At 40.0% G+C, this 14,295-nt stretch overlaps 2 protein-coding genes across 6 annotated transcripts in view; one reads left to right on the forward strand and one right to left on the reverse strand.

Moving 5' to 3' along the window:
• The window catches only part of SLC9A7 (solute carrier family 9 member A7), a 76,719-nt gene extending 70,712 nt beyond the window's left edge, over positions 1-6,007 (forward strand). For all 4 annotated transcript variants that reach the window (XM_053306821.1, XM_053306819.1, XM_053306820.1 and 1 more), the window contains one exon: positions 4,268-6,007. In XM_053306821.1, the coding sequence (XP_053162796.1) occupies positions 4,268-4,513 (246 nt within the window). In that variant the 3' untranslated portion in view covers positions 4,514-6,007. The remainder of the gene's footprint in view (positions 1-4,267) is intronic.
• Positions 6,008-8,070: 2,063 nt separating this feature from the next.
• Positions 8,071-14,295, reverse strand: part of CHST7 (carbohydrate sulfotransferase 7) — a 30,673-nt gene continuing 24,448 nt past the window's right edge. For both annotated transcript variants that reach the window (XM_053306824.1, XM_053306823.1), the window contains exon 2: positions 8,071-9,977. In XM_053306824.1, the coding sequence (XP_053162799.1) occupies positions 9,973-9,977 (5 nt within the window). In that variant the 3' untranslated portion in view covers positions 8,071-9,972. The remainder of the gene's footprint in view (positions 9,978-14,295) is intronic.

Below are 14,295 nucleotides of genomic sequence, written 5' to 3' on the forward strand. Positions count from 1 at the left end.
GTGGCTTACAACACATTAAAACATGAGATAAAAACACAGAACACATTAAACCATAACAGACCAAAAAAAAAGGAAGAGTGGAAAAATTGGAAGAGTAGGGTAAACGTATCAAGTTCATTGCAGAACAGATTGGTTTCCAGACAAGTAAGGTACCATTGACCAGTGCCTTGTCCTGCAACAAAATTAACAAAAAGAACTGAATCAGAGGTAATGAGAGTCGAGGTTCTATACTGATGGAAAAATTAAAAATTAACAAATTGCCAGGGCCAGATGGCATCCACCTGAGAGTCCTTAAAGAAATCAAATGTGAGATTGCCAACATTGCAAAAAATATATAACTTATTATCCCGAAAATTGGTCTCTGTACCAGAGGACTGGAAAGTAGCCAATGTAACAATGATTTTCAAAAAAGAATCTGAGGGAGCTGGGAAACTACAGGCCAGTTAGCTTAACATCTGTTGCAGGCAAATTGGAAAGCATTCCCAAGGATAGAACTGTTAAGCATATAGAAGAACAGGCCCTGCTGAAAGAGAACCAGCATGGCTTCTGCAAAGGGAAATCTTGCTTCACTAATCTTTTGGTGTCAACAGGTGTATAGATAAAGGTGATCCAGTCGACATAGTATATCTGGACTTTCAAAAAGCTTGTTCATAAATGATCTAAAATTTGGGGTAAACAACAAGATGGGCAGATTTGCAGATGACAAACTACTTAGGGTACTGAAATCTAAAAGAGATTGCAAAGAGCTCCAAAAGGATCTCTCTAAACTGGTGGAGTGGGCAACAAGATGGCAAATGTGGTTCAGTGTAAGCAAGTGTAAAGTGATGCATATTGGGGCAAAAAACCCCAGTGTCTGAGCTGTCAGTGACTGACCAGGAGAGAGATCTTGGGGTCGCTGAAAGCTTATTGAAAGTGTCTACTCAATGTGCAGCAGCTTTGAAAAAGGCCAATTCCATATTTGGAATCATTAGGAAGGGGTTTGAAAATAAAACTGCTAATTTTATCATGCAAAATTATACAAAGCTATGGTGAGGCAACATTTGGAGTACTGAGTGCAGTTCTGGCCACCATATCTTAAGGACATTGTAGAACTAGAAAAGGTGCAGAAGAGGGCAACCAAGATGATCAGGGGCCTAGAGCACCTTGCTTATGAGGCAAGGCTACAACACCTAGGGCTTTTTAGTTTAGAAAAAAGTCAGCTGAGGGGAGACATGATAGAGGTCTATAAAATCATGCATGGTGTGGAGAAAGTGGATAGAGATTTTTTTCCTCCCTCTCGCACACTAGAACCAGGGTTCATCCCATGAAACTGATTGCCAAGAAATTTAGGATTGACAAAAGGAAGTACTTTTTCACACAACATATAATCAACATATGGAATTATCTGCCACAAGATGTGGTGACAGCTAACAGCCTGGAAGGCTTTAAAAGGGGTTTAGCGGAGGACAGGTCTATCAATAATTACTAGTCCGAGGGCTATAGGCCATCTCCAGCCTCAGAAGCGGGATGCCTCTGAATGCCAGTTGCAGAGGAGTAGCAGTAGGGGAGGGGGCATGGCCTTGGTTCTTGCCTATGGGCTTCCCAGAGGCATCTCAGAGGCCACTTTGTGAAGCAGGATGCTGGACTAGATGGTCCTTGGGCCTGATCAAGCAGGGCTTTTCTTATGTTCTTAAGTCAGTGAGTTTAGGTAGTTCTTGTAGACCTAACAATTGCATTGGACTCAGTTATGAGCTACATTGTCAGAAGCTAATAAGATGTCTGTTTAACTTGGATTGTTCTTAGTTTGGATCTGTGTACCAACACTGTAAGAAGAGCTCAGTTAGGATTAAATGGCCAAATGACAAACAGCATCCCAACCATTAAAGAAGTCAAACTTAGATTCTTCTTTAAATTCTATACTTAACAGCATGATCAAATAACTGAGATCTCATATTTTTGCCAACTGTTTTGAATTGTATCTTGCTATATGCAGGTGATTTGGCCTGTATTTCTGTTATGGAATTGAAATAAGACAGTTATGGAAGTTTGGGGCCTTCAGCCAACAGGAATAGTTGACCATAAACTAAAGTAAAATAAAGATTGTGGTCCAGGAGTTGAATGCTAATAGCCTCTACATTTACAAAAAGTTTTTTAAAAGTCGATAAAATAATTTAGGATCCAGAAAGCTCCCAAGTCCCATATGACTTAAGTTAGTCACAACTGACTTGTCTCCTTGATTTCAGTGGTGCTTGGTCATGATGAACTTTCTTAAGAGACAAAATTTTTCAAAATTGAGCTGAACCGTGGGACTTGAGTGGTGTATCTTTACTCATTGGTATACTGTATAGGCAGTATTCCTATACAGGATTAAGCTACAGAAGGAATCAGAATACCAGCATTCCAAAAATGCTATATGGAACAGCCAACCCTGAATGGCTGGGCAAAGCATTGTAAGATGTTACTATGCAAATACTATTTATTGTTAGAGTGCAATTTTTGTGGATGTCAAAATATATTAAGATCAAGATCTTTGATAATGTTTCTCAAACATAAGAATTGTTCAGAATCATGTTAATGAGGAATTTATATTGAGAACAAAGTATTACATCTCTGTTTAAGTGCCAGTTCTGATGTAGCATTACACTTTTATTGAGGGTTATCTGAAGAGAGGACTTGTAGGAGACCATTACACAGGCGTGTCTGGGGATGCCTTAGAGTATGTGTGTGTTTGTGCAAGTGAGGGGGTGGGATGACTAATAGTCAAGCAAATACTACTTGAGTGAATTTAAGTGATGCTATCTGTAAGAATGTAAGGAATTGGAGAGGCCAGTTTAGGGCTATTTTTGGAAGGTTTTCAAATCCCTAGGGATCCACATGGCTTGTTTTTCTGCCTCTTTTCAAAAGAATGTTTCAGATTACTTAGGCTTCATCTGAGTATTTACATATTCTTTCCACTTGAGGCAATGTGATCCTGGGTCTGAATATTAAGCAAAGTTGTGGGTCAAGATTATGTAAAATGCAACTTTCATAATGGTTTTTGTATCCGTTTTGTCCAATTGGGTAGAGAGATACAAGAAATATTGCTTCTAAACTATATATCTAAGCTCAAACCATGAAAGGCAGAGCCTAGTAAAGAACATGAGTGGAAGCAGTTCTCTTCCCACTGTGAAATACTCCTGGCAAGGACCCAGAGAACTGAGAACAAATATAATGCCTCATTTGACAAAAGGAAGAATTATTAGTTGGACTCTTTACTTGGGACCATGTTAAATCAACTAATTTGTAGGCTACCCTTGGAAATGTTTACCTTTTTTTTTTTTGCTCCATTTGCAATTGGGCTCTTTCATTTCATGGACTAGAATAGACACCAGAAATAATTCCAATGAAATCAAATTCCAATCAAATAATAATAATAAAAACCCTGAGCAACATCTAAACTGCCTCTTTTAGAAATCTATGCTATTGACTGAAAGAGCTCTGGCTTCAGTTGATTGAAATGACACTTCTTTGGGTCAGGAATGTTCATAAGCCTTCCAACCACTCAAAAGTTCCCAGTGCTATGACAACACCACAAGGCCTAGGGAAAAAATGGTGGGGGAGGGATCAACAAAGAAAGGAGTAGGCAGCATTAACCAAGTATTGATTGACTGTTGGTTTGTGAATGTAATGTGTGAGGGGGAAGGAGAAATAGGTATACAGTAGGTACTGCACCTGACATGTGCGCACATATATGTTCACTTAATCTAGATTGGGTTTACTGCTCTCAAGACTGTTAAATGTGAAATGAATTCCAAGCAAATTTAGTGGCAACCATGCACAAAGAATGTGTTTCCAACTATAAACATTCTAGGTTTGCCTTTAACATTGGCTGCATTCTTGCAATCACAAGGATCCTGGCTTAAAAGTTAATCAGGATCATCAAGTGCTGCAGAGCTGATTGTCAGAATGCAGAATTTCAGTGCTATCCTGGTCAATCCACTATGGTTAACCAGCATTTAACCAGATAACTGGTTAAATCCTAAGACTGAATCTTGGTTATCTACCCTGGCTAAATGCTGGTTAACCAGAGTAGTTTGACCAGGATTGCTCTGAAATTCTGTGTTCTCACAATCGGCTCTGCAGGGCTTGCTGATCCTGATTAACGTTTAAGCCAGGATCTTTGTGATTGTGAGAATGCAGACATTCTATAACATTTTAGGCATTTTAAAATGATCACTGCTGGTAAAGATTTGTGTGTGCTGTACTCTTTTTCTTAAAACACAAAACAAAACCTTGGATCCTTTTTCAGAACCAGGAGCAACTTAGAGATGAAGATTCCGATTTTATTCTGAATGACAGTGACCTGACACTAACATATGGGGACACGACAATAACTGCTAATGGATCTTCTGGCTCACATACTGCTGCTACTACTAGCCTTGATGGCAGGAAGACAAAAAGTAGCTCAGAGGAGGCTCTCGAACGTGATCTGGGAACAGAAGCACCTGAGGTGATGAGCAGAGGCACTCGGCTGGTATTTCCATTGGATGCGTGATGACTGGCTCAGTTAAAAAATGGAAAACATTCAGCAATAGCCCCAATGTCCAAGGACGCAAGATGTCCGCAGGTCCCAGTGTCAGTGGAGGTTCTTAGCAAATTTAATGTCTGTTGTGCAAATGGTTTTATTAAGCTGGATGCTAACCTTGACAAACACACCTCCTTTTTAATTTCATTCAAGATGCTGACTATGTCTAATCCAGACAAGTGAAAATTTGGTCAGGGTCTTGTCTAAAATAAAAAAAACACCTTAATGTAAAAGCAGCGTGTTATAATCATCTCGTTTTGCTGCACTACCTCTCTGACAAGAGGTCTGGGAATATTAACTATAGCAGTGGGTTAAGCTTATTCAGGGCCATCAAAAGCTTTTCAGCCTGGAAAACATTAGAAAATTCTGATGTTCATATTGGCCATTCTTGACGGAAGGTGCAATGTTTGTCTTATACTTGAAAAACATAGGCGCAAAAGAGGACATTATATACTGTGAGCACATTAGCAGAAACATTGTTTTGGGACTTGTTTTAAAAGCAAAGCTCCATTTCATTTCAAGGGAAACAAAAAAAAAATCCTCTTTATTAGAAATGTTTAGTATTAATTGTGTGTCTGAAAGGAGGAGTATCAATGTGTGTGTTCTCCTAACTCTGGACAACTTTACTCAGAATTTCTGTAAGAGTTATGTGGCTGCATCATAAGCAAAGTCCTTTGGTTTGCCGTCCAGGTTTTACCACTTCCTTTCTCTTACCCATAATACACTCTGGTTGTCTGGCTAAACTCTTAGCTTTATCAGATGGAGGAAATTACCAGTCATCCTGTGACAATTGTAGACTGTGATGTTTGTTTGTTACAGTTGTGAAGACAGTGTTGAATGCAAATGCAGCTGCAGAATTCTGTACAGGTTGCACAAGAAGTACTAATGGAATCTGGTCCAAGTTCCAGAAGGATGAGCCTACCATGAGTGTAACTCTTTATGACAGTGGGATTAAAAAAAAAAGTGTGTTTTCTCTCTGTTTGACACTGCGTGTGTGTGTTAGTGGCATATTGCACTATTACCCTGATGTTTAAAACTAGTGCTGTGCCTTTTCTGTAATACTAGAGTATTATGTTATGTGAAAAGGGAATACTTTGTCTTGGGTACAGATATGCTCATTTAACATAGAATATATGTAAGCCAATTGTGAATGAGTGGCCTCATGATACAATTAGCTAATTCTTGACTACTTCCCTTCATGAAAGCATAGCTTCTCAAAAGCAGGATTCAAAATTAAAGCAATGTTTGGATTCAAAGAGGTAGCATTCTCCCCCCCCCCCCCGACTGTTCCATAATTTTAACATAGCCACTATGCTTAAAAAGATGAAGATGTTCTTTACCAATATTTTTTCCCCACCATGAGATGCAGGGTGGGGGAGAATGACTGACTTGCCATTTTTATTTTAGTCTGTGAAACAGAACTGAAATTTGAAACAACCTGTTTAATAAAAGTCCACAAGTCTCTCTTGCTTTTCTGTTACCTTTTTGCATACTAATTTTCAGTTACAACTGTTGTAATTAACTTTGTCAAAGTACTGTTGCTAGTTGAATTTTATTTCAACTTCCAACTCATATGTTCTAGCCAGCAATAGCTGACCTTGTTCAGGCCAGGACTTTAAGTTACATCCATAATACTGAAGTATTAAAGATGCCAAGCAATCGTTAGGGTATGTTTGTTGTAGGGTTTTGTCTGTTTGTGATGGCTATGAACTTAGAACGCCTGAACCTTTCCATGTTTTATTCAGACATAAGTCCCATTGACTGCAATGTGGCTCACTCCCAAGTAAGAGTCCATCGACCTCACCTTTAAAGTAAAAAAAGATAGCTGATACGAGGCCTCTGAAGTTTTAGTTCCCACAATGAGGCATGCTGCAGTCCTGCAGAAACTGTCTTGAAAAATAACCAGAAGAAAACAGCTCTCAGAGCAAGTCCATGAGCCATAAGCAGAAGCGACAGCTGTTCATAGAAGGAAAAATAAATTTGGTACCATAAACACAGCTTATTCCTGAGTGATAGGCAAATATCAGCTTTATCCAATGTCGGTTAGTACAATGTACTTGAAAAACCTGCTTCTTGAGGAATTGCCAGTCTCAATCCTTTCCTGCTATTTTAGGTCTAAATCCGTTGTTTCAGGATTTAGTCACTCAAGGAATTATTGGGGGTATGTGTACCAAAGAGTTGAGACTTTTAAGCTGCATTTATGCACATACAATTTAACTACCCTTAGGCAGGTGGAATAACAACGTGTAATGGGTGAGAAGTCAACAGCAGTCCCTGTGTTTGTAGTGGCACTTTTGCAGCTGCAGTGGTTGCAGTAAAGTACTATGGCCATAATTGAGAACAGAGTTGAGTGCATTTAAGACTATGGATGTCAGTCATCTAAGTGTATGCTGATTATGGTGGTTTTATTGCTGCCACTGTTTGACACAGTTGGGTTGTTCTGAAGTCTGGGTGCCATAGGTACAGCTAGCAGGAGCAAGAGTCCAAGGATTTGCAGTATACTCAGCCCTGTACAGCTTTGTCAGCTGAGCTAGAAATCGAGCAAACAATTAAAACCAAGGCTGCATATGTACTTTTAGTGTGCATGAGAATGGCACTTCCTCATATGCTGGACATGTGGCCTGCCTGCAGAAAAAATTAGTCATTGCTAGTTTGAAGTAGTTTTCCTCCCACTTGTGAACTCTTATGTGTTTTGTGAAAATGCATGTTTGAAAACTGGAGATTACAAATGAATTGTTCCTAAAGATCATATGTGGCAGAGCAATGGAAATTGCTCAATAAAAAAAGGTTGGGTTTAATATGACCAAACAAAGAAAATCCAACAGCACACCACCTTGAATAATTTCTTCTTTAAGCAATGGAATTACACTAAGCTGTACCCTGTGGTGATTTTGAATGTGCTCCGTGTGAAAAGCCCCATTTGACCTCTTTCATATTCAGAGCTGAGAAGTATGCATAATTTCTCACTTGTTCAGAAGGAATAGGAACAGGGGCTTTCATTTGGGACTGATGGTTGTAAACTGTGTGTAATTGATTGATTTGCATTGCCTCCAGAATGAGGCCCAAACTTGCTATAATGTAGAGTTGCTGCCTCCAAAACAGCAACCCTTGGGTTGAGCTCCCCTTTCTCCAATAAGGTGTAGTGATGTGACATCATCATGTAGGATGTGTCCTTATCTACAAGCAACTAGTGATGTGGAGTGGGGGATGATGAGAGAAATACACATGTGTCATACTCAGTTACCACACTTTATGGGCAAGAAGAGGGGAAACTCAACTGGAGGTCCTATCCCCGAATTCTTCATTGCATTGCACTCATGAGCTTACTCTTGGTAGTCAATACACCACACAAGAGTACATCGGCCCATGAACATTGTGTGAACATAAGTTATACAGATGTTAAAAGTAAAACCATTATTTTCAGTGAGGTTACTCTTGTGTGACATTAGCACAATACTATTTCTCTATTAACATGCTGCCATAGCCTTGCATAGCATGTCAGTTAATATAGAAACAATGCTATGCTCTTGAATCTTTCAGTCTTCACACTTTTATTTTCAGCAAGACAGTGCTCCTATCAATGAGATCCAAAGGCATGCATGCTTGGAAACATGTTCAAAAACTCAAGAGTAATGCAGGACAGCAATAAACTACACAAGTTAATTATGAAATCATAAATCATATTTACTTAATTAGGTTTTTTCTATATAAACAAAAGTTTTGGTTCCTATTTATTAGCTGGCAAAGTGACTTTCTTCATATTTTCATGACTGCAGTGTAAAAAAACACACACAAAAACCCCACTCCCACAATTCCATCTCACAGTGTGAGTCTAGAACTGCACTCCTAAGCACACTTGCCTAGGAGTAAGCACTTGAATGCAGTGGTACTTTAATTCTGTGTAAACAGATATAGGCTGGAGGACTGCAGACTTCTGGGACCCAGCAGGTGTGAAGCTCTCCCTCCAGGGCCTACTTAGTAGTCAGTTTGTGCTCCCTGTGTTGTCTCTTCCACAGAACAGAGGTATATTTTGGAATAGTTTAAAAGTAGTGAGAACAGGCAGCCCCTTGGCATCTTGAGTACCAAGTGTGTTGGGGCCCAGAGGAAGCATAGCTGCTAGAGCTTAGACTTTAAGCCTAACTTTAAACAAACTGCTTTGCAAACTTTCTATTGCAGATTTAGCTGGAAAATGTGTGTAGAGACAAAGCACCCATTTAGCAGAATTCAGATCACCTTCAAAAACCAGCCAGGCTCCCTGCTGAACGTTTCACAGGCAAAGGCAGTGCTGGATATCTGGACATTATTCATGAGTCCATGTGAGTCATCCTATTGAAATTAATGGGATTACTCATGCATAACTTAGTCTAGATGTCACTCAGTGTATCCTGAAGTTTAAAAAGTGCAATTCAATAATAATTTTAGAAACCCTTACCTTCAGGATTCCAGGCCTATGCTTACATCAAGCATACAATGCAGCACTATTCTGTATCGGAAGATGTTTAACTTGCATTTAAATCTGAATAGAGATCTTTCTGACTTGGAAAGATCTCTCTTTTTCAGTGTTTACTGCAGTTCAATAATTTGTTGGTTAATCACAGTTTATTCCAATTTTTACTGAAGTACTGATATTCTTTTACAAGCTTACCTAGACCCCACAATGACTACAATGTTTCAATAATCCCTTCAAGAATCTATTTTTAGCTGAAAGTAAACTTGTATTGTATGCAGTTGTTTTAAAAGAAATGATTTGCAGTTGTTTTCTTTCGAACTATGTGTCTGTGTTTAGGTCATCAGTGGTCTTCAATTGGTGGGTCACATTAATACCATCACCATTTTTGTTGTTTAAGAGAAAAAAGGAAAAACAAATACAGGGAAAGGAGAGAAACTAAAAAAGGATCCCATGTTGCTGGTTGAGGTTGAAGGTGGGTGCCAGGTTTGAACAAGTTAAAAACTGATGTTTTGTGGCAATGGTACTTTCTCTGCTTGAGACTCTGAATCTCACCCTAGGCATTGTGTTGAGGTTCTCTCCCTGTGAAATGAACAGACACTTAAATCAAGTTTCTGAAAACACAAGAGGTGCTAAACACATAATAGTGCTCTTGTATGCATCTTCCTATTGTAGGGGGCTGTCCAAGTGCTGACAGTGGAAAAAGAGAAGCAAGTCTTATGGAAGCAGCAGCACTTTCACTGACAGTACAATGTCAATTCAAAACTGGAAGATTAAGCACTCCACAAGAAGAGGGCCACAATTATCCATATTGCACCATGTCACTTTCATACTTGGAAACGGTCTTTACAATAGTGTTCGCTTTTTTAAAGCTAATTGGAATTTGTCCTGCCATGCAGAACCTGCAGTCGAAGTTGCCATTTGCTGGTATATCCAATGTCTATAGGATGCACAGTTCCTCTTCCATGTCATCTGTCCCCAGTTAACCTGTAAAAATGAGGGAAAAGTGAAAGCTTGAATAAGAACTTCAAAAGCCTTCATGTGCCTGGCTCTTCTTCTTGGAAACCAAAGAAATATATAACAAGGCACTAATATACTTCTAGTGTCAGCCCACTCACATTCTTCTGTCATTAAATTGCATTACATATCTATAGCAAATGAATTTTAAACCAACAGATCCATCAGCCACAGAGTCAGTAGAAGTTAACTGGTAAAAAGAAAAAAATTGGGCAACATTCTGTAGTCTCCCATTGCTAAGGATCTGCCAGGGCTGCAACACAACATCCAAGGCAACCCAAATGGTATTGTGACGAGGATGCTGTGGAGTGACTTGAAAGCACTTCCAGATGCAGCACAATGTCTCTGGATGGTTTTCAATAGAAATGAGTGTTGTGCTACTGCCCAAAAGCACTTTATTCTGCAGCAGCCCCATTGCTATACTGTGTTGGGCCTCCCTCTGACATTGTGCAGCAGTACAGTGAGTCCTTAGCTTCAATGGGAGACAGCACAGAATATAGCTCATTATCTGTTAGCAAAAAGAAATGATTCCTGCAATTTTGTGTATTTGCATAGGCTTGACTCAGATATTCCTTTTGTGACTTAGTTGCTCCGTGCCTTGGGTTGGCTTTGTTACCATCAGGTTCAAAGTTGAGGGAAGGGGGAAAATCAAGGAACCAATGAATACTGGGCTGAGGGATTCAAACAGTGGATACTTGTTACTGTTCAAGTTCAATGATATGTGAAGAGAGAGACTTAAGGATGCCCCAAAACCCAGGGATTCTAGACTTTTTCAGGAGACTCTGACAGTATCTGGAATCATTAAACAAAAATGGAAAGTAATGCCACAGGCAGTATGTGGAATTAGGCTTTATTTGCTCACAATAGCTCAGACACAAAGTACAACATCACAGGGTTTTCCTTTCCCCCTCGATGTACATAAATCAGTCCTCTAGATGAGGGATTCTCAACGTTGGGTCCCCAGATGTTATTGGACTCCAACTCCCATAATCCCCAGCCACAGTGGCCTTTAGTTGGGAATTATGGGAGTTGAAGTCCAATAACATTTGGGGACCCAATGTTGAAAATCCCGAGTCCAAACATCTAGTTGCTTGTGATTCTTTCAGTTGCCTTTAATTACTAACAACCAATTAACTATTAAAAAACCTATTATCTTACTTATTGTTTCTCTGCTTCCCACAACACTGCTGCTGGCCAGGCACTGAGTGAAAGCCAGGATCCTTTACTTGTCATAGAGTTGGATGGTGTTCTTAACTCAAGCAGCATGACTCTCTTGAGGAGTGGAGATGTCTTCCCCTAACCTAATCTTGGACTTTGATAAATCTCCTTTTTATAGCCTAAATATCCAAATAAGATATAGGTGTCCTCTTCTGCTTGGTCCAAAACATGTTTCCTTCCATTGTTTTATAAAGTGCAGCCCATCTAAACCCTCTTGTCCCTTATCTCCCTTTGACACACACGGGCTTAAAAAAAAAAATTAACGGTCTTAATTTTAACTGTGTCACAAGCTTGCTTCAACATACAATATAGTGCAATGAATTTCAAAGCAAAGAAGATATATATTAAAGCAATGTCACACCAATATAACATGTTGAAAGCATTCACTTCAGCAGGTTTCATTCTCCATGGAAATTTCCCTGTTATCATATGTATTTCTCCTATCCCAATTTAGTACTTTAGATAGGTTTTCTGTGGGGTTATCTGGTCCTTTGGTCAGTGGAGAAAGACTCTAGCTACTGGTCATTACTTGATGACTTCCAATAGGGCAACATACTGGGGAGGGGGAAATCAAGGAACCAAAGGATACCCAAGGAACCTAGGGACTCCAAAATCTGGCAGTTATGACCTTCATTGGGAACTCTTGCCACAACTGGGATCTTTCACTTAAGATGGAGTAAAATACAAGCAGTGTGCTGAATAAGGCACTCTTTATTTGCTCACAGTGAATCTGACACATCATAGGTCTTTCCTCTTCTCCTGAATGTACATAAATCAGCACATAAACACGAATATATTACAACTCCTAGTTACTTATAAAGTGTGCTCTTGCTTTCTCACTTACTTACACACACACACACACACACACACACACACACACACACACACACACCCCACCCCTACCTGCCTTAAGTTCAACTAATTAATCTTAATATTATGAAATTAATCTTACCCACTATCAGAGCTCAGGAAATCCACTAGTCTACTGGACTGTGATGGGTGAAAAATTATGCCTGAGGAGTGAAAAAAATCCTGACCAAAATCCCCTATGTGCCAACATAGTTCAGCAAGTAAAGGCTGGTGAACGGAGCCAACATTTATTGACCCCTGCCCACTATGTCTCAATGCCTCTTATCATGATGCTGGCCAGATACCTAGCAGAATCAGGGTCTTGTTTGTTAGAGAGTTGGATGCTTTCTTTACTCAAGCAGCAGGGACATCTTTTAGGTTAGACGCCTTTCCTAACCTTGAATATTAACAAGCCGCCCCGACCCTTTAGCCTAAGTTCAAATAACATGTAAAGTGTACTCTTGATTGGTCCAGATTGAATCATTTTGCCCTCTCCTTTCCCCAGTCTGAATATCCAAAACATGTTTTCAGGTCAAGAAGATGTTTTCATGATAGCTCTTATCTGTTGTACACATATCTAGCCCAACGTTACATAACCTCTCCTCCTCTTCTTTCCCTATTTCAGTTTGAGGATTCAAGACATTCCAATAATCTCTCATAACTGAATCACATTGAGTCCGTCTGTCCTCGTTCTTTATCACTGTTTAACTTGCATAGCTTACAGAACTTCCTGATTTCAACTGCATCACAAGCTCACGCCAGGACACAATATATTTCAAAGCAGAGAGTATATATTTCAAAGCAATGCCACACACCAACATATAACGTTTAAAGCATTATTTGAAAAGGTTTTATTCTCAATGGAAATTGCCCTGTTACATTAATATTTCATTTTCCTATCCCCAATTTGGTACTTTGGTTTTCTCACAGGATTTTCCGGTTCTTTAGTCAGTAGAGCAAACTACTGACCCTAACCCTAGCTACTGGTCATTTACTCCAGGACTCACTGTAGGGCAACAGCTTTCAAATTGCATCAGTTGAGCATCATGTAGGTTGCTTACATCACATTAATATTTCCCATGTCAGCACGTGTGTGATTCTGGCAATCTACATAACATAACCTTAGATGTTGCCAGTGAAATGTGGAGGCTAACCTGTATACAGGTCTATGAGCAACTCTCCCCTAGTTAGTTCTCACAAACCTAACAGCCCGATTTCTAATATGACCTGAGGGCAAATGATGCAACAACCTCACTGAAACAAAGTAAGTTGGGTTCTGGTCAGTGCCTGGAAGAGAGACTACCTAGGAACTCTACATATGCCATTATGCATTCCATGACAGATGAAAGGCAGGATGTAAGAGAGTGTGTGTCTGTATTTCCAATCACGAGTGATCTAGCAGTGCTGGGGCGTAACTAGTATTAGGCAAGGGGAGGCGGCTGCCGCCTGGGGGCCCCCACACCTCGAGGGGGCCCCCAGAGGCAAGTCACATGACTGTATATTGTGAAGTGTGTGTGTGTATCAGCGAGGAGCCCATTTTAAAATTTTGTCTCTGGGCCCACTCCAGCCTTGTTACATCCCTGGCTCAATAGCAGTTAATCACTGAATATTTTTATGAAAGAAACTAGAGTATTCACTGTAGGAAGAATAAGCAGTGTGATTTGCCTATTATAGCAACATCTGTATGAATGTTATTAACTTACAGTGGTTTTTCTGTGTATAGTTCCCATATAAAGCTGTGCTGTAGTAGTGGACAGAATGAAAAGAAGAAAAAAAAGCTTCTCCTCCCAATGTGAGTGCCATGTTCACATGCCATTTTGTGGTACGTAACACAGATGAAGACCAGTGTGAGCTAACTGGTAACACATGAACCAGGTTGAGCAGGAATAGAAGAAAATGTGATAAGAAATTATTGCGAATTCTTCAAAGGAGCAAAGTGAATTGATAAAAGAATACCTTTGTACGGACAGAAAGCATAAGGGCTTGTTCAGAGTACTGGATTTTCAGGTCCAATATTTCTCTATTTCTTAGAGAAGGAAAGTTAAGCAAAGATTATACTGTGCTGTTACTAGCTATAAAGGCTCTACACACCATCAGTGTGCCAGCTTGGCTCCAGCACTCCCACACCTGGCCACCGCTCACCCAGCAGCTCCAGGGGGCAGGTGAAGGGAAGCGCTGCTGTGCTGTGCCCCGCCCCGCCCGCCCCCCGGAGCCCCAGTAA

This window comes from Hemicordylus capensis, chromosome 3 (genome assembly GCF_027244095.1).
Source record: "Hemicordylus capensis ecotype Gifberg chromosome 3, rHemCap1.1.pri, whole genome shotgun sequence".
Classification (NCBI taxonomy): Eukaryota; Metazoa; Chordata; class Lepidosauria; order Squamata; family Cordylidae; genus Hemicordylus; species Hemicordylus capensis.